The 24,952-nt window shown below is 37.1% G+C and overlaps 2 protein-coding genes across 5 annotated transcripts in view; one reads left to right on the forward strand and one right to left on the reverse strand.

The window, feature by feature from the left end:
- LOC129566879 (protein turtle) overlaps positions 1-24,952 on the reverse strand; it is a 197,789-nt gene that overhangs the window by 104,945 nt on the left and 67,892 nt on the right. The gene's annotated exons all lie outside the window — the stretch shown is intronic.
- On the forward strand, positions 18,507-22,016 carry LOC129566882 (protein yellow-like). Its single transcript, XM_055443237.1, has 5 exons — positions 18,507-18,927; positions 20,145-20,391; positions 20,686-20,838; positions 20,980-21,206; positions 21,294-22,016. Exons 1-5 carry the CDS (start codon positions 18,710-18,712, stop codon positions 21,739-21,741), a joined length of 1,293 nt encoding a protein of 430 aa, XP_055299212.1. The 5' UTR covers positions 18,507-18,709; the 3' UTR covers positions 21,742-22,016.

A 24,952-nucleotide genomic window follows, 5' to 3' on the forward strand; every position in this document is an offset into this window, starting at 1 on the left:
CTCTCTCTCTCTCTCTCTCTCTCTCTCTCTCTCTCTCTCTCTCTCTCCTCTTGTTCTCTGGCTCTTGTGCAACGATGGTAAATTAGCATCAGTCACCAAATGGGATTTCCTTTGTTCACCGTTTCATCGCTAACATTTCGCACTGAAGTACGACGATGAGTTCAATGGAGCTGATGAACAAGAATGAGCATGAGCGGATGAGGGAGAGGTATGGGGAACAACAGAGGAAGACACCGAGAAATGGAGACAGCCAGGAGAAAATCCGAAAGATATACACACAGCAATAATACGAACATAAAAATTGCTAACAATTATTTGCACAGCCCTTATAGCGCGTTGTGTGGAATATATTGTTGCGAATCATGGCGACGCGGCAAGCAGGAGATCGGGCAGGCAGGCGGGCATTTGGTGATTATTTCATCAGTACCCGTGTGGCCCAACTTGAAATCCATTAACCTAAATGCATACCGGATAAACCCGATACAAAGAGCACAATCAAACGAAGCAATCTGGGTATTATGTCATGTTACACAGACAAACATCATGTGCTAAAGATGACTAGGAACAAAAGCGGCCGAACATTTGCCCTAATGTTGTTCAGACACACACACACACATCTAGGCACACGTGCGAACGTGGGTAGAAACGAAAAACCTGCTTCGCTGATATTTTGCACATTTGAACATTTATCGCACGTTTGCTGTGTGTAGGTACGACTTTTTTTCTGTTGCTGTCCGAAATGACTTTTCCCCAAAGCAACCGTGCTGTTATTTCGGCCGATGCGTTCTCCACTGATAGATAATCACTTGTTTAAATACGAAACTCAAACACATGCATTTCGGCTTCCGAATACACGCCACGCCTTATTCATTATTTAGGATATTTGGCGAATTTATGACACAAAAGCTTTCGACGGACAGATTTGCAGCCACGTTTTTTCACTCTTTCTCTCGATTTCTTCCGTTCTCTGTTTCTCTTATACCGAAATTTGGCGGAAAATTTATAACGGTCCAGCAGTAGTACATTTGTCTTTTTCCTCATCTTTTCCATTGGATATTCATTTTTTATGACCGAAAATGCAATGTGATTGCGAATTCCAATGCAAATCCCAGCAGCTCTACTCGCTCTCTTTTGCCGGAGCTCACCTCGGTTTCCATTTGAATGAAGACACAGACTTATGCATTTTTCACTCAAACAAGCGAGCTTTATTCGTGTTCATATATTCGAAAAGATGAAAACCATTTTCCATTTTGAATTCACACAAATTGTTGTTTTCGGCACAAAGGAGTCTGATGTTAGATTTTTGTATTTAGTAAACATGCTCATTTGATGTATTCACCTGTTTTATGTTATGAGCTTTGTTTCCAAGCTCATTTTCCTGAGCGGCTTGAATTTTTGGTGCGAGCAAATGGAAAAGGATGCGAGCTTATTTCATGGCCACGTATTTTATCCGCAACATTTTCCTAGAAATTGTCAACCTGCTCTCTTTTTAGATGACGACACACACAAAGAGAGAGAGAGAGAGAGAGAGAGAGAGAGAGAGAGAGAGAGAGAGAAATGATGGTGCCGCAACACAAAGGCGTGTATCGAGAAAAATGCCTCTTAAAATCCGCGGGCCAAATTTCATTCGATTTGTTTTATGAGGTGTCGTGTGATAGCATTCTAAGATACGTGTCATTCGGCGTATGGCAAAATTGGCGGATCTATTTTATGGGTGATGTACGTCACAAGCAAAATGGATTTACAATACATAATGCGGTGTATCATAGATGCGAAATACTATCGACAGAACAGAAAAATCTGAATCGGTAGAAAGAAAACGAAGAGAAGAAAAAAAAGACAAAATGCGAACAATGAAGAGCGATATAATGTTAATACACACATCTACATACACACACACATAGAGAGAGAGAGAGAGAGAGAGAGAAAAAAAATCGATTCTATCCTAAGAATTTCTCGATTTCGATGGAGAATAATCAAATTCTCATATTTAAAGTCGCCTTCATTCGGCGCACACACATACACAGCCAACATTCATTCGGATAAGTTGAGCTTTGGCAAAACTTTATTATCACTTTACAAAAGACATGACTCGATTTTCTTCTCTTTTTTTTCTCTTGCTTTCTCTGTTCCTTTTTTGCTGTGGGAAAAGTCAGTGAGGGTGAAAGAGAAACGGAACGGTGCTCAAATCAATAAATAACAAGGATAGCAGAAAATATCGAAGAATCTGTGCAATTTTCATGCTTTGTCGCTGCTTGTGAAAGAATAACATTTTTTTTCCTTCTTACAAGCATGTGCAGATTGGCATTTGTTTCATTCATTCGATTTAATGTGCCGAGTATTTCTTCGCAAAAATGATATTACAATTGGCAATAGGAAGAACGAACGAGAGAGACCGAACGGCAAGCAGAGAAGAAGAGCGGAAAATCAGTGCAGTGGATTTGTGTGCAGGAGCACAAACGTTTATTTCACCATTCGAATGTGATGGGAATGCAGCAGCCAGAAGAAAAAAATCGCCCACCATCCCTCCACCTCATCGTTCAAAATAAAAATGGAATTTTCAATTGTGCACAAATATAAACTATTTGCAATTCGCATACAAAAATGAACGAACACAGACGAATAATAACGAAAAAATTCGGTAATAAAAACCAAGAAGAAGTGGAAAGTTGCGGTCGGGAGCGGGGTATACGAGGATGAAAGATAGATAGATAATAAACATAAAATAAAAATGAACAGACACAAAAATACAATTGGATTTCCAGGTCGAGTAAATTTCGAATAAAATGCATTTTCGAACGAGCAGTGCTTGTGTGCACGACGAAATATAATGTATCGAAACGGTACGCGGAGACATTTATTTATTTTATGCATTGTGTATGTTTGAAATAATTCGAGAGACGCGAATCTGCTTGCGTATTGAATGTGAGTTTTTATCTCTTTCACCCCCTCGTTCGCTCTTTCACTTGCTCGTTACATCAATTGCAACATTTCACTGGGATACATGCTTACATTAGCAGCTATTTTGTGCAGCAACATGCTGTGCTACTAGAATTTACTGTAATCAAAATCCAAACCAGTGAACCAAACGAGATTTTTCCATAATTCGAATATCATTGCGGATGCGAGCGAGAGAGAGAGAGAGAGAGAGAGAGAGAGAGAGGGAGAGAGAGTGAGAGAGACTGAAAGGGCGAGGCACAGCATAAAAAGTGCATTAATCACATATCCAAATAAAACTGACCTCATAACACCGATTGGGAGGCACATGCCCAAATAAATCACCGTCAATTCGGACAAATTTAATCGATTTATTTTTTTTTGCTATCTTTCTCTCTCGCGCGCGCATCCTCATTTCGCTATTAATTTGAATTGTATAAATTAAAATTCGTATCCCCTTTTTTTGTGTCCGAACACACACCGAGAAAACGAGTGGAGAAATGAAAATAAATCTAATAAAAAGGAAACTTCGAAATACTTCCCGACAACGATAATAATTTTTCTTATGTCGAAAAAGAAAATCGAATTCCATGCTCACACAACTCGTTCTCTTTGCTCGTATCCCTGTTTTATGTTATTTGCCTTGGTCGCCCCGATTTCTTGCTTGCGTTTTCTTTTCATCTTCACTCTCTCTCTCTCTCTCTCTCTCTGTTTTTTTCGCTTGCTCATTCGTTGTTATTTTGATGCCATAAACCGAATACTTTCCACAATGTGCTCAAATCGGAAAATGTTTTCCAATAAATTTATGGCTGTGTTTGTGCGTTTCCACGGACGATTCACTTTATTTTTCTTTCTGTTCTGTACGTTCGTTCGTTTGAGATATGGTAGCGAGCATCGCAATCGTGTTTCCATGTGCCGACATGCGATAATAAAAATTTGAAAAGATTTTATAAACGTGCCTGATTGTGTGCGCCCTCTTTGTCTCCCTCTCTCCCACACACATATACATTCTGATTGCTGCAAGCAATGATCTGCTGCTGTGGTTGTTTGGGCACTCACTCGTATTGTTGGTATGTGTGTGCGAGCGCGATCAAAACAAATTTTATGACCAATAAATGACATTAGAAACATATTGTAGCGACACATTGTCCGAGCAGTCGCAGTATCTCTTTTTCCACCGCCAACAAAACCCGAAAAATGTTCCGCGTTTTTGTTTTGTTTTTGTGCACAGAAAAAAAGTTAGTGCCAGCACACACAGGCATACACACCGTGTGCGATAATCGAAAACGCGAACACGAATATGCCAAGCACACACACACACAAATAAAATGGTATTTATACAGCCGATGGGATTTCTTTTCCCGTTATTGGCTTTGATCGCTATCTCTGTGTTTTGGTACTGCTGTATCGATGTATGATGGCACTCAAACTCCCTATCTCTCACACCCGCCGCACACGTTTCTCAAATTCAACTTTTAAGCCATTCGATACAAGCCACACCGAGGTATCTGTGCACAATTTATGGTACACACAAAACTACGCTACTATTTTTTGTCGTCATCTTCTTCTTTTTCGGTTCATCATTTTACAAATCCAAAAATAGTTGTTCGAGGTTTCTTTCGGCGAAACAAAAACAAAAACCGGAGAGACAAGACGAAATAAGTTTTGCCTGGAACAGTTCAAGCTATACAACGAAATATACGAAATGAGCTCGAAAACTTTTAACGAGATTCCCCATTTTTCTTCACTCACTCGCTCCCGTTCGTTTTCGCTCTCCGACGCAAACATTAATAGCAATAAAAATTATCATCTTTTTTTAGAAGTTGCACTGAAAATGAGCATTTTTTTCCCTACCACTGTTGTTACATTTGAATTTGTGCAGTGTGTTGCAGTAGCAAATGCTGTCAAAGTTTCAAGCACGACACATCTAAATCTCCGACTCTTTTCATTTCTCTTCCTTTTTTTTACATCGATTTCTCTTCGTCTCTTTACCTCCTTCGCTCTCTTTATCACGCCTTTTCTCTTCTTCACTCTCCGTTCCACACTTTCTGTGTCCTTGTACGATTGTGTGTGTGTGCGATCACATTTTCCAAACAAATTGTGTTTTGGATGACTCAGAAAAGAGACAAAAAAAGAACATAAAGAGAAATAGAAAGACGAGAGAAACACCCGTGACACTAAGCAAATAGCATGTGTCAGAATTTTATTGCGACGGTTTCCAGCGCAACAAAATGTTTTGAAAGCAAGATATATATGAAACGGACAGTTCCACAAAACTGCACTCATCGAGAAGAGAAAAAAATGATAATAATAACAATGGGAAAAATGTGAGTATAATCTTGGAAAATATATTTGTACTGACTTGTACGAATGAAACACGCCGAATAAATACCATAAGATATGAAAGTAAACGAGCAGAGATTTGAGATGCTACTACTGCTCTGTGTGTTTGCTATACAATCGACGAAAAAAAAAAATCTCAGAACTGATGTCAGATACAGAGCGCGTCAATTTTCAAACGAAATTTTCTTTCTTCATCTCTTATGTGTGTGTGTGTGTGTTGTGGTTGCTTGTCTTTTGTTGGCACTCTTTATATTTTCACTTTTCGCTGTTCATATTTGTCTAGCCGGTATGAAATCACAAATTTATGCAAAATGTACTGTACATAAAGCAATTGAAAGCCCCGAACAAAGAAGTCGACCAACTCGGCGAGAGTGTGAAAGAAATGAACGGAAAAGAAGACATTGCAAACGAGCATTCTCAATGCTTCGACCATCGTAACTCGCACATTTTTTCCCTCGCATACACACCCAATGGAATCGACAGATACAATGGTCGATTGGCCAACGAATGGTGTCGTTATGTTGCATGCAGAATAGCCAGACGCCATCGACATTCCAATTGAGAAAATGTGAAATATCTAACTATTATTGTTCGGCCAATAATATGAACTGTTCTTCATATTTTTATATGCGATTCCGGTCTTCTTTCTTTCTTTCGTTTTTTTTTCTCTTGAGAAATACATGAATGTGTTTTGCATGTCTTGCTCATTCCTTCGTAGTGTTCGAACGAAATTTGAGAGAACGAATTTCTTTTTCCAGAAAGACTTTGTGTCCATTTTCACTCTTTCTCTTTCGAATTTTCGCTCTCTTTTACTCTTTTCAACTTTTTCCGTTGCTTTTTTTTCCATATTGGGAAATAAATGGTCGAACAACATTTAATGACAAAGGAAAAATTGCAGATGCCTTAGAATGGAAAAATTGGCCAAAAGTTATAGCAACAATAGCAAAAAATCGGTATGACTATATCATCATCTTTTGACTAAATCATCCAATAGGGGAATTTTGAAAGCATCCAAATACAGTTTTTTCCGTCGTTATCGTTCAGAGGAAATACTTCAAGGATGTTGATGATAAAAATCACATAATAAAAAAATATATATATATTGACAAATACCTGCTACTGTTCATTTCACAACGTAATCGACGTTTATGTTGTGTCATTGGTGTATCGTTGTGTGCCATCGATAGAGTGAAAGTGTATGTGGTTGGTTGTGAATCACAGGTGAAAATGTCCAATATTCGAAAAGTGTATTATTGAGTCTTCTTACCTACAGAAAAAAAGAGCCAAGAGAAAAATGAATGTTATTCGTTTGAGGAAAGATAAATGTTAGTTGAAAAGATGAAAATTTTATGGTCGATTTGAGTGTATGCATATTTTAAATTGTTTGTAGAAGAAAAAAGTGTGGGGGAAAAAAGCGCCATCTAAAAATGTGCTGAGTATAAATGAAAAATGTTGGTCGGCTTCTGACAATTTATTTGTATATAAACGTGTTCGCAGCCAAATCACATGATACGCACACGCTCACTGATTTTTCTGATGCGGGCCAGTTTTTAATCACATCACATTTGGTGTTCATCATTTCACTTTATTTTCCAACGCGTTGTCGCAATTTATATTTTCGTCGTTTGTATAATGTATAGCCACGGTCGTCAGCATCGTTGTCGCTTCTCCTTCGCGCGCGCCCGCTTCAAAATGTATTCGCACGATAAAATGACGATGATAAGAATGGTGAAGAAATTGTTCGATTTTTGTTTTATTTCCATTAAGTTTTGGGCTATTATTATATAATGTTCCGGTGTACGCTTTCCTGGTCCGTTCATTCGTTCATTTATTTCGTAGTTAGGAACAGCCGCTTTCGTCGTTTTCATTCTTTAATGTTTGGCAAAAAGAAAACATCCTGTTTACAACAAGCCATTACAACGAATTTATGACAGGGTACTTTTTTCCGTTGTTGTTGCTGCTGCTGCTGCTGTTTGTATTCATCTCTCGCTCGCGTTCTCAACGCCACATTTTTCCATTCATTTTCATCGTTCCGGTGCGCTATCCCACACCCTATGTATATGGCAGCAGTGAGCTTGCACTTGTGCCTCTCTCGTTCTCTTTTTTCTCTCTCACTCTCTGTGTGTGAGAGTGTTTGTTGCGCGACGCGCGTACTGTTTTTATATTGATAGGGTACCATAAAATTTTGTGCCGACGAGAGAGTATCACTTGATCGCATCATTAGCATCACTTGGCGCGGCCAAACATTAAATCATAATAATGATAGTACGAATAAATCGACGATGGTTTTTTTTTGTTCACAAAACTTTTTACTCAAACACGAGCACATACACACCGATCAAGAGGCTGACAGTATCTCTCTCTCTCTCTTTCTCTGTCGCTCACGTTCGATGCTCACTTTTTCCAATGCCACTACGGCTATTGTAAGTGTGTGCCATTTTTTTTCAGCCGTGAGTTCGCCATCGCGTTTTCCCTGAATAGCACCACTTTAAATATTAAGTGGAATTTGTGTGATAGTGCATACGAAGCGCCATTATTAATTTAATCGATGAGATTTCGGTAAATTGGTTGATGCTCCGTCGTATGATATACGATGGCACAGTCAACTACGTATCGCTTGTTACTTGTGCGCACTTTTTGAACAAAAATTAACTTGTTAAGATGGTTTCCAGGAGACATACACTCATTTCGCTCACTCGCGTACTCATTCACATACTCACCCACTCAACAAAAAGATAATGATAAAACCCGTTCGAATAGAATTTTTATTTTTTATCGTGTTTTGGTCCTTTTTCTAGTATAAAAAACGCCTGTTGTTTAGAACAACTTGTTTTTCATTCAATTAAGTGTTATCTCAATTTCGAATTACACAGCGCAACAATCGAGCGGTGACAACACGAAAAATAAATTACTCACGAATACATTCTAATCTATGTTCTTTTCTTTTCGTTTTTTTCTTCTTCTAAATCGATCCATTTCGTTAATACAAAATGGTCTATGCTGTTATGTAGGTAAGCGATAAAAAGAGCAAAATTTTATATAATAAAAATTCCTTAAATAAGATGAAAGTCGACGACGAGAAAAAAAAGGAAAAGAAGATGATGATGAAAAAAGAGAATTGGTTACAATGAGAATTTTTGCTGATTCTGCTTGTGGAATACGATTACGACGCCTTGAAACGATGACAACGTCGTCGTCGACATACAGAATTAACTTGAAGAAAAATGCTTTTTCTATTGCTTCCGTATCGGATGCGAGGTGTTCTTCTCAGGTTGGTCGAGAGAGAAAGAGAAAGAAAAAAAAAAGATCACATTTCTGTATGTGTGTGTATGACGATGGCCAGCCCGTGAGAGCAAAAGATTGAGTAATAGGGCGATATTTTCTAGTTTCAATTTTGTGCACACAATATTATTCGGTGTGAAGGTGAAACGTATAGCCAACCGTATCTTTCGGGGAGATCGGTGAAAAAAGCAGAAAAGGATAAAAGGTATTGGATGGATTTGATTCTTCTTTGAATCCCTTAGACGCCCTCGAACACGAGTTGGAAATAAAGAAAACACAGAATGTGTGTATGGCTGAAGAGAGAGCAGAGGGACTACACACACACACACTTCATCGCATAAAATATTACAATGTTAGCAAATGAAAAGAAGAATAGAGAATGAGCGGGAGCGTAAGCGAGATGATGAGCAGGAGCAAACGAAGAGTGATGTACATAATGAAAAAGCGCCCATCGCAAAATAACTTCATGAGAAGCCCATTCAAATGCATTCAAATAACATGAATACCGAAGAGCCATACGATACATGCAATGAATGCTCCCTCCGAGAAAAGGTTACATTTTTTTTTTCGATTTGATGCCATTTTTCTTTTGATCTAACAAGGCACCGAATGTTCGAAATTTTTGCGCTTACGGTATTTGCGATATTACCTCTAGATACATACAAACACACACGGTATATTTACGGGGTGGGTATATACAGTATCATACCCGCTGAAGAAAATGGTGTGTATTGGATTCTAATGAAAACGGATGATCGTCGGTTGCAGAAAACGGTGAAAAACGAAAAGAAAAAAAGAAAACGAAAGGAATGAAAGACATAGATGAAGAGTGTGTGTAGTCGGTTGCTTCGGCATTTGGCTAACGCAAAAGGTCATAGTTTAGATTTTTCCATAAAACGCACCACCACCACCACCACCACAACAACAGTACAAGATCCGTGTACTGTGTTCGTAGACTCGTACGATAACGAAAACGCTTATCATTATGGAAAACCACGACGGTTTTCTTTTCCATTTCGACTCTTTCTATTTCATAGTTTCTATCCTGGCACTACCATTCACCACACAGCACACCCTTGCACTGGCAACTGACTCTGCCCTTTGATTTATGGTTTATCTATACAGATTTTATGAATGTTTAAGCAATACGGTCATAAACATATTCCGGCGCGTTCCATCTATATATGTGTGTGTGTGTGTCGGTTGCCAGAAAATGGTTTTCAGGTTTTGTGAGCGAAGTAGTACATGGTTTTATAGACCTATCAAAATTCATGTAGTGCGCTAGAATGTACGTATTTGATAATTTTTGGCACATACACACACTCACATATCTCATACATTTACTCGGTCGCTCGCATTCCGTATATGTATGCATTGGAAACATTTGGTTTTCATGGGTCAAGCAAAAATGGTAGAAGCATCGCTGTCGGCACTTTTGATATGATTACTATTGTGTGTAATATGAAGATATATCAAACGATGCTTCCAAAAATGCGATACCACGAAAAACTTTTTATCTTCTCCTTCTTTTGGCCGACGATCATTTTAGCCTTTTCAAGCCTTTTTTGCAATTTCGTATGCTTATGTAGATAAAATTAAGAAAATTTTCCATTAAATACATTTGACAAGGCAGCGCAGAGCGCCTTGAACGATGATGGAAGAGCAAAAAAAAAGGTCGACACACATTTTCATCAAGAAGCGATGACTTTTTGATCAATTGCCGCCCTTTTTTTTCTATCTATATATTTACTTTTGTTATAAATTCAATATTATGTGAGGCATGGTAGAAACGACCGGTTATTGATGATATTTGAGATGTACGCAAATGCGAACAAAAACAAAGACCGATTTGAATGGAATTACATACTGTTTCGTCTTCGCATGGATTGCTCGGACGAAACATATAGCAAAATGCTCGCTCACTGAATAATCCGGAAATATTTGAATGTTTTTTCTTGCTCCTTCCAATCGGATCGAATTCCATCTCAATTGAGAAAAGGGTAGCAAAGAAAAACCCAAAACAAAAATGGCTCGAAACGATGCAGTGATTCTAGGGCCATGCAAAATTAGTAATATCTGTGCCGATTTCCGAAATGATCCGCTTGTTTCACCCCTTATATCGACTGAAGAAAATAATATCCGTTCATTTTCGATTATGCTATGAAATTAAATTCCATCGGATGGACGTTGGAACCGAAAGCATGAGAACGAGAACGAGACCAGATGAGTGTTGTCCATAGCTAACGGTCGATTGAATGCATACATGACGTCGATGGTGATGACGATGATGATAAAGTTTTCACACACATACATTTGTGCTGCCATTTTCCTAACTGATTCATTTTCACGTATCTAATACAAAAGAGAGCAGAAGAGCGCTTTATTTTATAGAGCCGGGACATATATATAAGGCGCACATCCGGCTTTTCATTTTCATTGCGCTCAGAAAGCCAGATAGAGATATAGGGAGAAAGAGTCGGGCAGTCATGCCTGAATGTTGTGCGGAGGAATGGTAATGATTATGATTGCTATTATTACGTATGAACGCTTAAAGGTTCTTTGCCATCCATATTCATGCGAAAACAATCACTAGATTGCTTAATCTCGTTCCAAAAGTTGGCATTCACTTGATGACCGTATACGAAATGTGTGAATACGAACATTGTTTGTGTGTGTCTCTCTCTCTCTCTCTGTTCGTGTGAGAGTGTGTGTATATGTATGCTAGTATGTTCTAAATGACCAAGAGATAGACGGATCTCTGCTATAATCGCCTTGCAATCGGCCAATTTGGTCGCATTTGGAATGGTAATTTTTGCAAACTACTTTTCATGCAAAATTTCATTTCGTGAACAAAACCATGGCATTTTTCGTGTTAGCTTATCGTATTGGCGCATAATATACACACCGGCCATAAAATCCACATGATATTCAACACTATATTGAGATTGAGTGCGCTCAATAAAATCCCCTCTTATGCAAATTGAACCAATGTCATACACATCATAATTTCACTTCAATTCACTTATATTGGCTAAATATTTTTTGACGAAGCGTTTTTATTTTACTCTATCTCTCACTCTCTTACACACACATTCAGCTTAAGTTGATAAATTTTATTTAAAAGTGCTCATAAATTCTTGCATTCTAATTCCAGCCCAATACACAACAACAAAGAAGTGAAAAAAAAAACTTTTCAAGCACACACACACACACACACAAAATATGTTAAAGCGTTAAAACAGACAATTTATGTACGACATAGACCTTTTATGATTTTCTATGTGGTACGGCTTTTTATGATCTTAATAAAAAATAAAAAGAGTCATTGAAGTTGAAGCGTACTTCCGTTCCTCTTTTCTCTCTCTCCCTCTCTATCTCTGACTCAATTGTTAGTAGGCCTTTTTCCTTGGTGTTAAATAACAATAAAAGATTTGAGAGTTTGGTCTCGATTTTCGGATTTTGTCATTGTCGTTGTTGTCGTCGACTCCATGGTCGGCTTTCTATCTCTTTTGTATCGAAGTATAAATTGGTTGTTGGCAATTTTCGTAAATGACAAACATCCAAAAAGTCACCAGATTTTCGAATGAGTTATAATGCGAGAAGAAGAAGAAACGCGCGCGTATTGCTTCGCTTTTGCATTGTTTAATGGCGAGAAGCAAGTGTAAAGTTTTATGTAGTCAAGAGCGAGAGCGTTCCACTTGAAGAACGATAAAGGCTTAAACTTTGTCTATGATAAAAATGGCGACGCGGTCGATTCTTCTTCTTCTTCTGCAAAAATGGTTAGACTTCTAACTTAATTCCAACTTTTCTATGCATAGGCATTCAGGGCAAAATTTCAGCGTACTCGTACAACGCACAATCGCAGACGAGGCAAGGCGAGGCGAGAAAGAAATATTTATTCGCATAAAATATGAAGATGAAGATGATGCACGAGAAAAGGAGCAAACGTACATAACCTTCATATTTTACTATATTATTACATCACAAGAGCGAATGTATGTGTGCCCAGAACCACAGCCGCATTGAGTTTGAGCGAACAGGCGGACGAATGAACGGTCGGTCGGTGTGTATGTGCTTTGCATAGCATACATAATGCTTTTGCATAAATGCCACCATTTCTGCACATATATTTATAATAATCATATATTGTGTATAAATACGGGAGGCTCGACTCGTATTCCCCATTTCGTGTATTGTCCGTGTTTATGACTTTTGTTTCTCACAAATCTAATAACTTATTCACATACATTTTCAAAATGTGCAAATGCGAATATAATAAAAGCGAGAAAAATTGCACACAAATTTGTAGCAACAGCAGCAGCAGCAAGCAGCAGAGGAAAGCAGGTTGGGTTGAAAGTTGATTATTCAAGTAAGATGTGAGCCGAGTGACTGAATGTATTGCATTGTCGAATATATTTAGCATGGGCCCGCACTAAAATAGGGTCAGCAATTGTAGTATGTGCGGCGCACAGTAATATTATAACCATTTCAATACACAGTCCAGCCATAAACATAAAGATTTTGGGCCATTTTTTTTTGTTCTGTTGTTGTTTTCATTCAGCTGTTGTGTACATTTGTTCCATCGGTCGTCGTCGGTGCCGTTTTCTTCATTCGCAAATAGAGTCTCATTTCTTGCTAAGGATATCTCTTTGACACTGCTGCTGCTGCTGCTGATGTCTGTTTTTCATTCTGCTCATTCTTTGTGCCATTTCTTTGCTTGCTCTTCCCACTCTTGGCATCTCGCTTTCGCTCAATTGGTCGGAAGGTCGGTCATTCATTTGCACACTTCACATTTATGCCATACACCATAACTTGATAATACATTTGAGGGATATAAACGCTCCAAACGGATGAACTAAGAAAGCATCTTTCGTGCGAATTAAAATCAACTTTTGTACGTTAATGCGGCAGGCGAGCGCGTACACGCGTTTCGCTGTTTATCACTCTCGATCGCGAATGTTTGCTTATGCTTTTTCGCACAAAGTATCAGGCTACATGACTTTCCGAACGAATGACGAACAAACTTTGCGCAAATTTATACGAAAACTTTTTACACCCAAACCGATGAACGCGACTCACTAACATACATACACTGTGTTGTTGACTGAGTCCCTTTATGTCAATTGATCAAAATGATTTCGCCGAGAGCCGAAGCACCAGGCGGCAGCTAAACAAAAGAGGCAACAACATTCATTTAAAATACATAAAACTAACGCCATTTTATGTTGATGAAAATGATGGTACATAAAAAATTTTGACATGGACTTTGAGTATAAATAATGAGTGTGTATCGCATAAAAATGAATATGTGAATAACATAACGTCTGGATGGTCATAAATGGCCGACGAAATATTTCAAATCAAAAGTCATACACATGAGTGACGACAGCAAAATCGCAAGCAAACGAACACACATATAAAAGAACAAGGGTCAAAAATCGAATTGAAACAAAAAGAAAACCATCGCACACGCAGATAGACAGTGCGGTGGAGAGATAATGTTCTCCAAATAGACGATGTGATGCGAGCAAGTGTACAAAAGACCAAGCTGCCAATGGATAAAATGAAGAAAATTAGTTAAGTTTTCATTGTTCATTTGAATGCAGAATGTTAACATAAACGCAACACCAACAAATTGGAGTAAAATGGAGTTGAAAAACATTTCGTTTGCATATGCGAATGTCACTGTGAACATTTCGACAAAAATACGTATGTACAATACATTGTACATTTTGTTATTCTTTTTTCAACATATTACATTTACGCTTCCTGTCAACCAAGTAGCTAAATAATAAGAAAAGAGACAGAGAGTCCATGATGCATGAGAAGAAGATACACACACACACACACACACACACATACATCGGAATAATCTTGTTGGAATGGCAACAGTCTCACAAACTAACAAGGGATACAATTTTTTTTCTCGACATTTGCAAAATGTTATTAGTTAGTTTTCATTAAATGAAGCAAACACATTTTTGGAGTGAAAAGACTATATGACATGTGGTGTATTCATATAATGTGGCTATACTGTAACCAATGCCACTGTTGCTGTTGCCTCCGCCGCCACTGCTGCTGCTGTTTTTTGTTGTTGTCGTATGCTTTATCTGTTCTAATATGTTTCACATGTTGTTGGGCAACGGAGAGACCATTAAAATGTTAATGGAAAAGGGACGATGCCGATGACGACAACGAGTGTGTTTGTGAGTGTGAGAGAATGAAATGTTCTTGGTACAGTGTTAAAAGCGCTGGCAATGGAGTATGCGTACGTGCACAGCCATCGATGTCAGTATTCTATGTAAGTGCCTTTTAAAACATATTATGTAACACTGATATGCATATTTCTTTTCATAATAACCATTTAATAGGGAATATTTTGTGAGAATTTTGCATGAAAAATTTTTGTTAACGCTGGTCGTGTATGGATCGTTTACATTCGTTCGTTGCCACACGAAAATGTGAGTGAATTATATATATTTCTCATCTCGGAAAATTTGGCATGGGAAATTTACAAATTTAGCTTTTAGCCCGAGATAAAATCTACTTACAAGTTCTGTTGCCGTCACAATGTTGACGCTAACGTTGTTTTGTTCGAATGCGTTGCAAAATCAAATTTGAGTGAGTGAGTGGATTCGTTATTAAGTTATCATCCAATTGATCCGATTCATTATTCGAAAGTTCATTATAAACATATCCGAATATCCCGCCATCAAATTTGATGGGCAGTTGGAAAACTTTTGGTCCGTTGTCGTTGTGGATTGAAATTTTAAATGAAATATTTAATTTAGCCGACGCAAAATGAGAGAGGGAGAATGAAGGTGGGGGGATGAATGTGGATATATTTCGTATGGAAATTATTCGAATCCTACACAATTCGATTTGTGTTATATATATCCCCAACTTGGATTCCACATTCACTTCTAATTATTTTGATATGCTGAAAGTTTTGCGTTACGCTTCTATCGTTCGACAATCATTTCAAAATGGACCAATTTCCGTCGAATGGAGAATGAATGAAATGTTTTGGTATGAAAAATTTATTCAACTTTTTTTCCTTCTTCTTTTCTCCCGCCCACCCATTATAAAGAAATAGCAATGATTCAATTAGCATTTGGTTGAGAAACCAAAATGCGGGACTTTGATTTGAATTTTGTGAAAATTAATTGAAAGCAAATGTAAACGTTTTTTGCAACCGAATTCCTTTTCAGTTTGTGCCATCGTTTGGTATTATTTTGGCTTTTTTAGTTCATCCCAATGTGGAAGCATCAAGATATTCCAATTATTATTTGTAAAAATATTATTCTATTTAGCCAAGAATGTTGGGCAAAAACATAAACGAAAACTCGACTCAACAAAAGTTATTCAAGAAAATTCAGCCACAAAAGCATATTTTCGATGTTTGTTTATGCAATGGAAATGCAAAACGTGATCATTGCAAAACTCGACCAATCCTAAGAAATAATATTGTTCGTTGGAATATTTATTGGGGCTTTTCCGACTTTGCAACAGAGTGAATGAAGAAAAACCAATATGAAATCAACACATTCATACACCGGTTCGGTTGAAAAAGATACCAGCAAAATACTACCAGCAGTTGAGTCAAACGAAACCAGTTGTTTTGGGTGGAGAAAAAACCGAAATTCATAAAGTTCAGCATCTCTCGACCGCATTCACTTTCTGGCATTAAAAACACATCAACGAGAGAAGATTCTATAAATCACAATCTACTTTTATTTATAGTCCAAGTGACTATCTCACAAACAGTCGAAATAAAAGCGATTAAAATACTGGACATAATTGATAGACGCGATGCAAGTGTTTATAAAACATTATAGGCGAGTATTGACTTCTTGGCGGCGGAGAGGGAGATATACGCATTCTTCGGTAAGATTAAAGTTATTTATTTTTCTCAGGCTCTATACGAGTCTTCTATAGAATTTTCACTTCCATTGATGATAATAAAATCTAATCGTTGAAGTTGTTTAATGGAAAATCGTTGAGGTTGGTCAATAAAAATCAGTTTCTTTTGATATTGCCCACATTGAATTGATATTGCCCACGATGTGCTAAATAAATGAATTCAATTCGACCAAATATAAGATTGACATTCTTGTGCATTAGATTGGCTAAATTTAACTATTGTAATGTTCGAATGAATTTCGTTGAACTAATTAAAAATGTCTATTTCTTGGCTTTTTGAATTGATTAAATTGGGTTGCATTGGATTGCATTGTAACATTCATAATCTCATTTCATGTCCATCGATCAATGTTGACAGCAGTTTACTCTCACAGCTCATGTCTATGTTGAATAATTTCAAGAATATATTAGTGCTTCGTTTGACTTAACATTTCATCATCATAAGCATTGATAAGAGTTGAAACCATATTCAATAGTTGAGCCCATAATTCGATGTCATGAAATCAATTTCACAACTAAATGTTATCAATAATTGGGCTGACAGAACTGTGAACCATGGGCTTATCTTAGCAAATAATTATTGCTGCACCATTAACAGTCATTACAATCACTATCATTGTATTTAATAATAACTCGAAAGTTTACACAAATAACAGACAATCATGTGAGTCGAATTTACTTGATAAAAGTGATACAAAGTAACGCCAAGTTTGGAAATTCACCAATTTTTCCTGTCTGCAATCGTAAACGATTAACAAGAATGGAGCAATGGCTTTTGCGTCATCTAATTGGCCATCTCCATGGAGTTTAACTTCTTTCGAAGGCCTTTTTTTCAAGAGTTGCAATTTGGATTTATTGAGTGATAAACAATTCCATGTAATTTCGTCTATCACAAAAACCTATTATTATCTCGATAGATTGCACAAACGCAATTTTCTAGTGATTTCTTTCCACTCTCTTTCTCGAAATGAATTGCATAGTGTGGGTCTAAGTGGATTATTCCAACAAAATCTCTTTCGCAAACAGTTTCGAGCAAATAATTTCTATATGAAAAAGAAATGATTGAAAAGCACAATCAACATCGTTCTTATTAATAAAGCAATCAGACATGGGATAGACGACGGTCAAAACAAAAACAAAAGTCTCAACGATTTGCAATTAACCTGAAAAAATTCTGAAACGAGATTTTTTGGAAACTCACTGATTTTTTGCTTGTAATCGTCAATTGAGAATAATTCCAAGTAAATTCGTTCAATACAAAATCTATTTTCGCCCAAGCATCGTTGTCTCGACTTATCGATTGTCATTTTTTTTGCGTTGGGTTTTTACAAAATGTTCAAACTATTTCGAAGATATAATAAATTAAAATCGAGCGAGCATTTGATCGTATTTGTTGTTGCTATGTCAAACGATAAGAGGTGAATCAACACCACCAAAACATACACAAACAAATAGAGTGCCATTAAAATGTTAATGAAAACAAAATCAAAAACCTCGAGACTTTTTTCTTTCATTTTATGCTCTTTCTTCGTCTTAATAAAACTTTGTTTGGATACGTATTTGGAATTCCCAAAATAGTATTTTCTGATTTCGAATCAAGTTATTTTTGTTGTTGTTCATTTGAAGTTTTGCTGTGCGTGTATGACTGAAGATAAAACTTTAAATATAAGCACAAGAAAACAGATTATTCGATAACTTCTATCTTACTCTGAACCATTAAGTATGGTAAAATACACCGATCAATTCTGTAAATACTTGTGTTGAATAAGAAGAAAAAAACGACGATGAAGAGAAGCAAAATAAAGACGGCAACAACAACAACAACGTCGGTTGCTAGTCAAAACGATTCACCTCGCAATCGGCATCAAATGGCTATGATATAAGTCACGTGAAATACGTAATAGCCACTACAGACATATTCAAAGCGACACATTACAAACAGACCGGGCTGTTAATATTGTCGGTTCGTTAGCGTGTGTGTGCGCGCGTGTATACGTACACCATATAAACTTGAAATTGTGATCCCCATAAATTGTTCGACCGCACACCAAATTAAATCACACAAAGACTGACCGTCGTTGAGGTTGGTTTGATATTTATTTTTTTGCTCGCATTGTACCCCGAACAGAAAACGTTAGCTAAAATCAAGTGATTATATTTTGGTGTGTTGTGAATTCGAATTTTTTTTTTCTTGTGTCCGATAAGTTTCTGACATCGAAACAAAATGATGTGTTTCAAAGTCGCGTTGTTATTTTTTGCTTGCGTTAGCATCGGTTCGGCTGTCAAATTAGAGGAAAAATTCCGATGGAAAGAAGTTTCGTATGCGTGGCCATCAGACGCAGCCAAAGAAGAAGCTATTACCGGCAAACGATACGTACCCGAGAATAATTTGCTGCTCGGGCTAGACGTGCATAAAGATAGGTTATTCATCACGGTTCCAAGGTACGTTTATTTACGATGAAAATGTATGATTACACCGTGTTTATGCTAATGACACGATCAAAAAGTTAGGCAAAACATTGATGCTCGAATAAAAGACAAGCAAAACATTAATGTTGTCACAAAATTTCATCCCAAAAATACGGCTCACGGTTGATTCTTAGAAATCGACTGAATTTTGAACTGCCAACATTTTGAATCTGTACGAGTCCAGAAATATATTTTTGTGTCGTTTCCAGGTAATTTTACGTTATTCAACGCGAACTTTTGTCTCAACATTGCCTAGTTAACTCGAATGGAATTTTTTTTTCAGTTGACGTTTTTTTTCTCTCGTCATTACTAAAGTTGAAGTTAGAGCGCGATGACAGATTTTGTTTTATTATTTTTTTCGATTTGATTTGATTCGTCAATAATAATTGTAATTTGTAATTAGCGGCAAGATTTATGGTGAAAACAAAGGCATCGGGATTTACCGCAAACACATTCAGCCATAATGATAATCAAGTTTAAATTGAGTTTTGTTTTGAATCAAATAACTGGTTTTGCTTTTCGTGCCAACAACACAAAGTGCGCCAACAAACGCTCATTCTTCGACGTTTTTTTTTGCTTCTTTTCTTCGTTGTTCTTTGTCATCATCATTCACGATTAATTATTATGTATACATATTTGGTTTTGAATCGCAAACAACTGGATTTTTTTCCCACGATGACATTGAACGGTCAACTTTTACTTGGTCATACCGATAAATTTACTCTTTTTTTCGTGTGTACCATCAAGCATTGACATTTCGCAATGTGAGTTGTACATGAGCAAACACCGAGCAATTTCTATGTGCAGATAGGATTAGTAATCCAATGGATTACCCAAACCGGTGATTACTAAATCTTATTATTAGTTGATGTTGTCATTTTTTATGCTTCCAAATTTACTACCAATCAAGATTGCGGCAAATCGAACATTTGCGTTTGTGTATGAGGCTCAATCAATGATGTTTGTCTTTGAAGTCAAGTAGTTTGTCAATGAAATAAGCAATATTGATGTTTTTTAGTTGTTATTTTTTTTCGACAGCGAACAAACATCTTGAAAAATAATTTCAAAGGAGAAAAAAGTTACACATTGACCAAACGAGAGGAATAAAAACAGAAAAATGTCAATTAGTTGAATTTCGATAGAAGCAGCAATGGTTTTAATGGTATTTGACTTCTTTTATCGTTGCTTAGATGGAAGTCTGGAGTTGCATCATCATTGAATTATGTCAAAGTGTCGAGCGTAGAGGCAAGTCCGGTATTGGTGCCGTATCCAAGCTGGGAAGCAAACACCATTGAAGCTGATGTATCACAAGGGCAAGACCGTTTGGGTGGCCGTGCCGATGCTCCCGAAGCAAAAGTCGTCGACGGACAACTCCGGGATAATTCGTCAATTATATCGACATTCCGTATTCAAGTTGATGAATGCGATCGATTGTGGGTAAGAAACTAGAGGAATTTATCCAATTATGAATTGCACGAAATTAGCTTTGATTTCAACATTAAAATCTTTCAAATATTTTACGAATTTTGCGAATATTTCAAATCCAAAACAGTGACAGCTGATGGTTAGTTACAGCAAACTGGTTCTTAGTTGTCATTCGCAGTAATATAGCCACTCTACGGCATGTTTAAACGTATAAAATGTGATAAATTCGCAAAATAATATGTGAAATCGGAAGAAAATTACAATGAAACAGTTCAATTTGTTTATTGATGAGCTCAATTCCCTTAGGTAATGGATACTGGTTTGGCCGATATCTTGGGCAGTCCCAAACAGATTGCACCACCCGCATTGGTAATTTTCGACTTAAACACTGATACACTAATTAGACGATACACATTCACATCAAGCGACCTCGGCCATAATAGTTTCCTTGCAAATGTGGTAAGTGTGTGTTTATGTGTGTTTTGGAGAGATTCCAATGACACCTAATTAAATGTCACTTTCACACTGAAAGACAGACACCGTAGCAACATATCGAAAAGTATTTGATGTGATTTCATTTGAAAAAACTCTCTCCATCAGATTGTCGATGTGCCGAAGCATGAATGTGGCAATGCATATGCGTATGTTCCAGATTTGGGTGGTTATGGTGTCGTCGTTTATTCATTTAAAGATAATAAATCGTGGCGTGTTAAGCACAATTTCTTCCATTTCGACCCATTGAACGGTGACTTTAATGTTGGAGGTGTGAATTTCCAATGGACCGACGGAGTGTTTGGCATGGCTTTGGGCAAACCATCGAGCGAAGGGTAATTATCTTCTTCTTCTCTTTCTGTATTATCAACCCATATTCATTTCAAAATGTCTAATCTTATATCGTTCGCTTTTATTTCCAGCTCTCGTACCGTGTACTTCCATGCATTGGCCTCTACGAAAGAGTTCTCTGTACCAAATTTCGTGCTACAAAATGAGACACGTGCAACGAGTTCAGATGCTTATTATGACTACTCATTGGTTGGTGACCGTGGTTCGAATGGACAAGCAACAGCGGAAGCATTGCATGAAAAAACAAACGTTTTGTTCTACACACAAGTGAATAAAGACGGTGTCGGTTGCTGGAAAGCAGACAAACCATTCAATCCAGACACACAAGGTCTTGTCGATTCCGATTCCGCTGCGTTGGTCTTCCCAAACGATTTGAAAATCGATGGAGATGATAATTTATGGATCTTATCCGACCGTTTGCCCGTGTTCATGTACAAAAAATTAAATCCGGATGAATTTAACTACCGCATTTTGAAGGGCAAAGTCAATGATTTGATCTTGGGCACACCATGCGAATAGAAGAAGAAGAAGAATAAAAAAAACAGCGAACAAACAAACACATGCGTACCAATATACCATTTCCGATTCTCAATCTTTGGTTCATTTTTTTTTCTGTTTAGTATTCATATTCAGTGCTGCGTGATTTTGATCGAAAAATTCGATTTTATGTTGTTGTTTTTTTTATTAAAAATGAGATATTTGCGATGCAGTATGTATACAAAATTATTGATCTATGGCATATAAACGTATATAAACAATGTTATAATATCAATAAAAGCATAAAAGGAAAAAAACGAAGAAAATTGCAAATTGATCTCTCTCTCTCTCTCTTTAAAATTGTGTACATTCAATTGAAAAATGGATGAACGAGAGAAACTCCAAGCTCAAATAAGAGCAGTATTTGAAGCATTGTTTTTATTCCATATTTTTTGATGTTATTGCAGCTGTAGTTGTTTTCATTCAGAACAAAAATATGCTGTTGCTACTGTTGTTGTTGCTGATGATGGTGTATATTTTCGGTTTTCCAAGCATAAGTGCATATATCTCATAATCAGGAAAATTTCAATAGCTTTAGCAACAAAACCCCAAGCACTGTGTGTATGTATATCTCATCTTTCATTTGAAACGACTTACTCTGAGGTCATAACATATATACACATACTTCAGGCTCTTTCTTTCGACACGTATACATATTGTATTTGCTTCGACGAGAATGATGAAAAAGCTTGTCGAAAACATTGCTCGAAAAACTGATGATGATAAGAGCGAAAAGAACACAAATTCTCGACAATGCACTTGTGTCGATGCATCGATTTTTACCTAGGGGCTAGGAACAAGTTGTGAGATTCACATAGATTCGCATATATTTATGCGTTCGTGGCTTTGTTATTGTTGTTGTACACTCACTGCGCTGCGAATATCTCGTATACACAATCACACGAATTCACAAATATTCGTACGGTTCCTTTCGAGCGCTTGTGTTCTTACCCCCTAGATTTTTCCTGTACTTCATCTGTCTTTCTACCTCTCTCCCTCTCTCCCTCTCTACCACGACTCGTTGCTGTTTGTTCTACACAAATATTTCGGTATGTTTGGATGCGATTCTGACAAAGCATTTACACTCCCGCTGTCGTTTGCATCGTCGCTATCATCGTCGACATCCTCGTTTGTTCGCCATCGTTTTTTTTTGCAATGAATGATGTTAAACACGCAGAAATATGTTTTTTATCAAATTTCCAAGAGGAAATTCCATTTGACTGTGTTTACATACATGGATTTTACATTTTTTTCCACATGCATCATCATCGTCATACAACAGTGATATATATATGCTTTTCAAATGAATAGAAGATTACACTCCCGTTCTGTCGTTTTTCAATTCAATTATTATGGAAATATAGTTTGCGTTTCGTTTGCTCTATCCCATTTTCTTTCAGTCTTTCACTTGTTTCTCTTTCTCGCTCTTGATTTCCTTTTATTTTCAGAATGTAGAAAGAGAACACACACGCTTTCTCTCTCTCCCTCTCTCTTTCTCTCTTACTTTATATGTTTTCCATTTTTCTCCCTTTTCTCTTTGTTCCTCAACCGCTTTCGCCCTTAAAATCTTTGACATTTGATAAAAACCACTCTCGAAAATCAAATAAAGTTTTTTTTTTCGCAATAAATGTTCAATTAAATGAGAATGCATAGCAAATAAAAAGCTTTGAATAAAAATCAAACCATGGAAATTCCCACAGTGAAAAATAAGTCAAAGTTATCAATTATCATAAATAAATGACGGTTTTCAACATCAATCCATTTGTATAATGTTGATTTTAAGTGTTTTCTTAATTGAAAGCGAAACTATAACCAGAGCGACAGTATTTCTGTTGGTACGAGGAAAAAATTCGATTTGCATGCTCAATGGATATATATATATATATATATATATATATATGCCATGGGGAAGTCACATGCAACGATGTGTAATGAATGCGTGTGCTGATGGAAGTTTGCAATACACCAACCACATTTGCCGTACACACATTTGAAATCGATATGCGTACGTGTGGTGCTGCATTGTGAAATCAATCTTGCATAAATTACCATGGGATTTTCTATTCAATCTGATCTATTTTTACTATGGTTTGTGCCATATGTCTATCCGTTGAGATTACATACATGTGAAATAAGCAGAGAACACAAAAAAAGAGGAAGAAGAAACAGAACATGTTCGGGCACACATACACAAAAATAGCACTTATGGTACAACGATAGCCCAACGATAGGATTCAGCCAGCACACGTATTGTTCACATGAGAAAATCTTAAGGGCAAATTATTATTGCATGCAACGTCCATGCATTGCTAAATGTCAATAAACAAAAGGAAACTATTTGCTGGACGTTGAGCGTACATTGCGATGCGTAGTATGTGTTTATAATCTACGGAGCAAAGTGTATAATGTTGAAGAGAGTTGTTACATGAAAAGTGTTTGCGCTGGCATCAGGTTGCATATCGGATACACGCGCTCCATAACTCTCTCCCTTTTATCCTCCTCAAATCGGTCAACTAAACTTGTTAAAATTGAATATTCGACCTCGGGTGGTTTAGTCATTTAATCAACCCACACACACGCGCGCTCGTGTACATCCTTCAAAATCGTTGGCTTTCGATAAAACACATAAACATGAAAATCATGGAAGCTTCATTGGTTTCGATTGCCGTCTTTGATCTCGGTCTCTCTCTTTCTCTCTCTCTCTCTTGACGGGATATAGAGTGTTCATCAAATTGAATTCGGTTTCGGAACCATCCCTCTCATTCGTACGAGAGGGAAACTTCTGAGTGCTTTATAAACAAATTTTAATTTTACTTTATCGCATTCTCTACAGTTTTTTTACTCACATCATAATGTACCTCTCCTCTTTTTTCCCTATTGTATTAATCGAATCGACTGAATGACTAAATTAATTTAATCTATCGATAAAAGGACACAAAATAAACTTTAGCATAAGGATCGATCAAGGGAAAAATTAATCCATTCAATTTGCATTTGTAAATTGTGGCCATTGGATGCGGCGGCCCATCATAGTCTACGCCTATTTATTGTCCTAATTGATTTAGGCTTCTCAAGTTGTCCCTCTATAATCATTTTTCGTGACGATATCGCAACAGAGTGGATGTTGCGTGGTAAACACCGAGGGAAAGGGTTAGAATGTGCGTTGCAAATTGAATTGTTAGTTTTCGGTTAT

The sequence above is a fragment of the Sitodiplosis mosellana genome, unplaced genomic scaffold (assembly GCF_009176505.1).
Source record: "Sitodiplosis mosellana isolate CC-2019 unplaced genomic scaffold, AAFC_SMos_1.0 Smas_scaffold_5, whole genome shotgun sequence".
Taxonomy (NCBI): Eukaryota; Metazoa; Arthropoda; class Insecta; order Diptera; family Cecidomyiidae; genus Sitodiplosis; species Sitodiplosis mosellana.

Excerpts from the sequence above, each read along its gene's own strand:
- LOC129566882 (XM_055443237.1), top strand. The coding sequence starts at position 18,710 with ATGATGTGTTTCAAAGTCGCGTTGTTATTTTTTGCTTGCGTTAGCATC. Across the intron at positions 18,928-20,144 it reads TTATTCATCACGGTTCCAAG|ATGGAAGTCTGGAGTTGCAT; the intron begins GTACGTTTATTT and ends ATCGTTGCTTAG. Across the intron at positions 21,207-21,293 it reads GGCAAACCATCGAGCGAAGG|CTCTCGTACCGTGTACTTCC; the intron begins GTAATTATCTTC and ends TTTTATTTCCAG.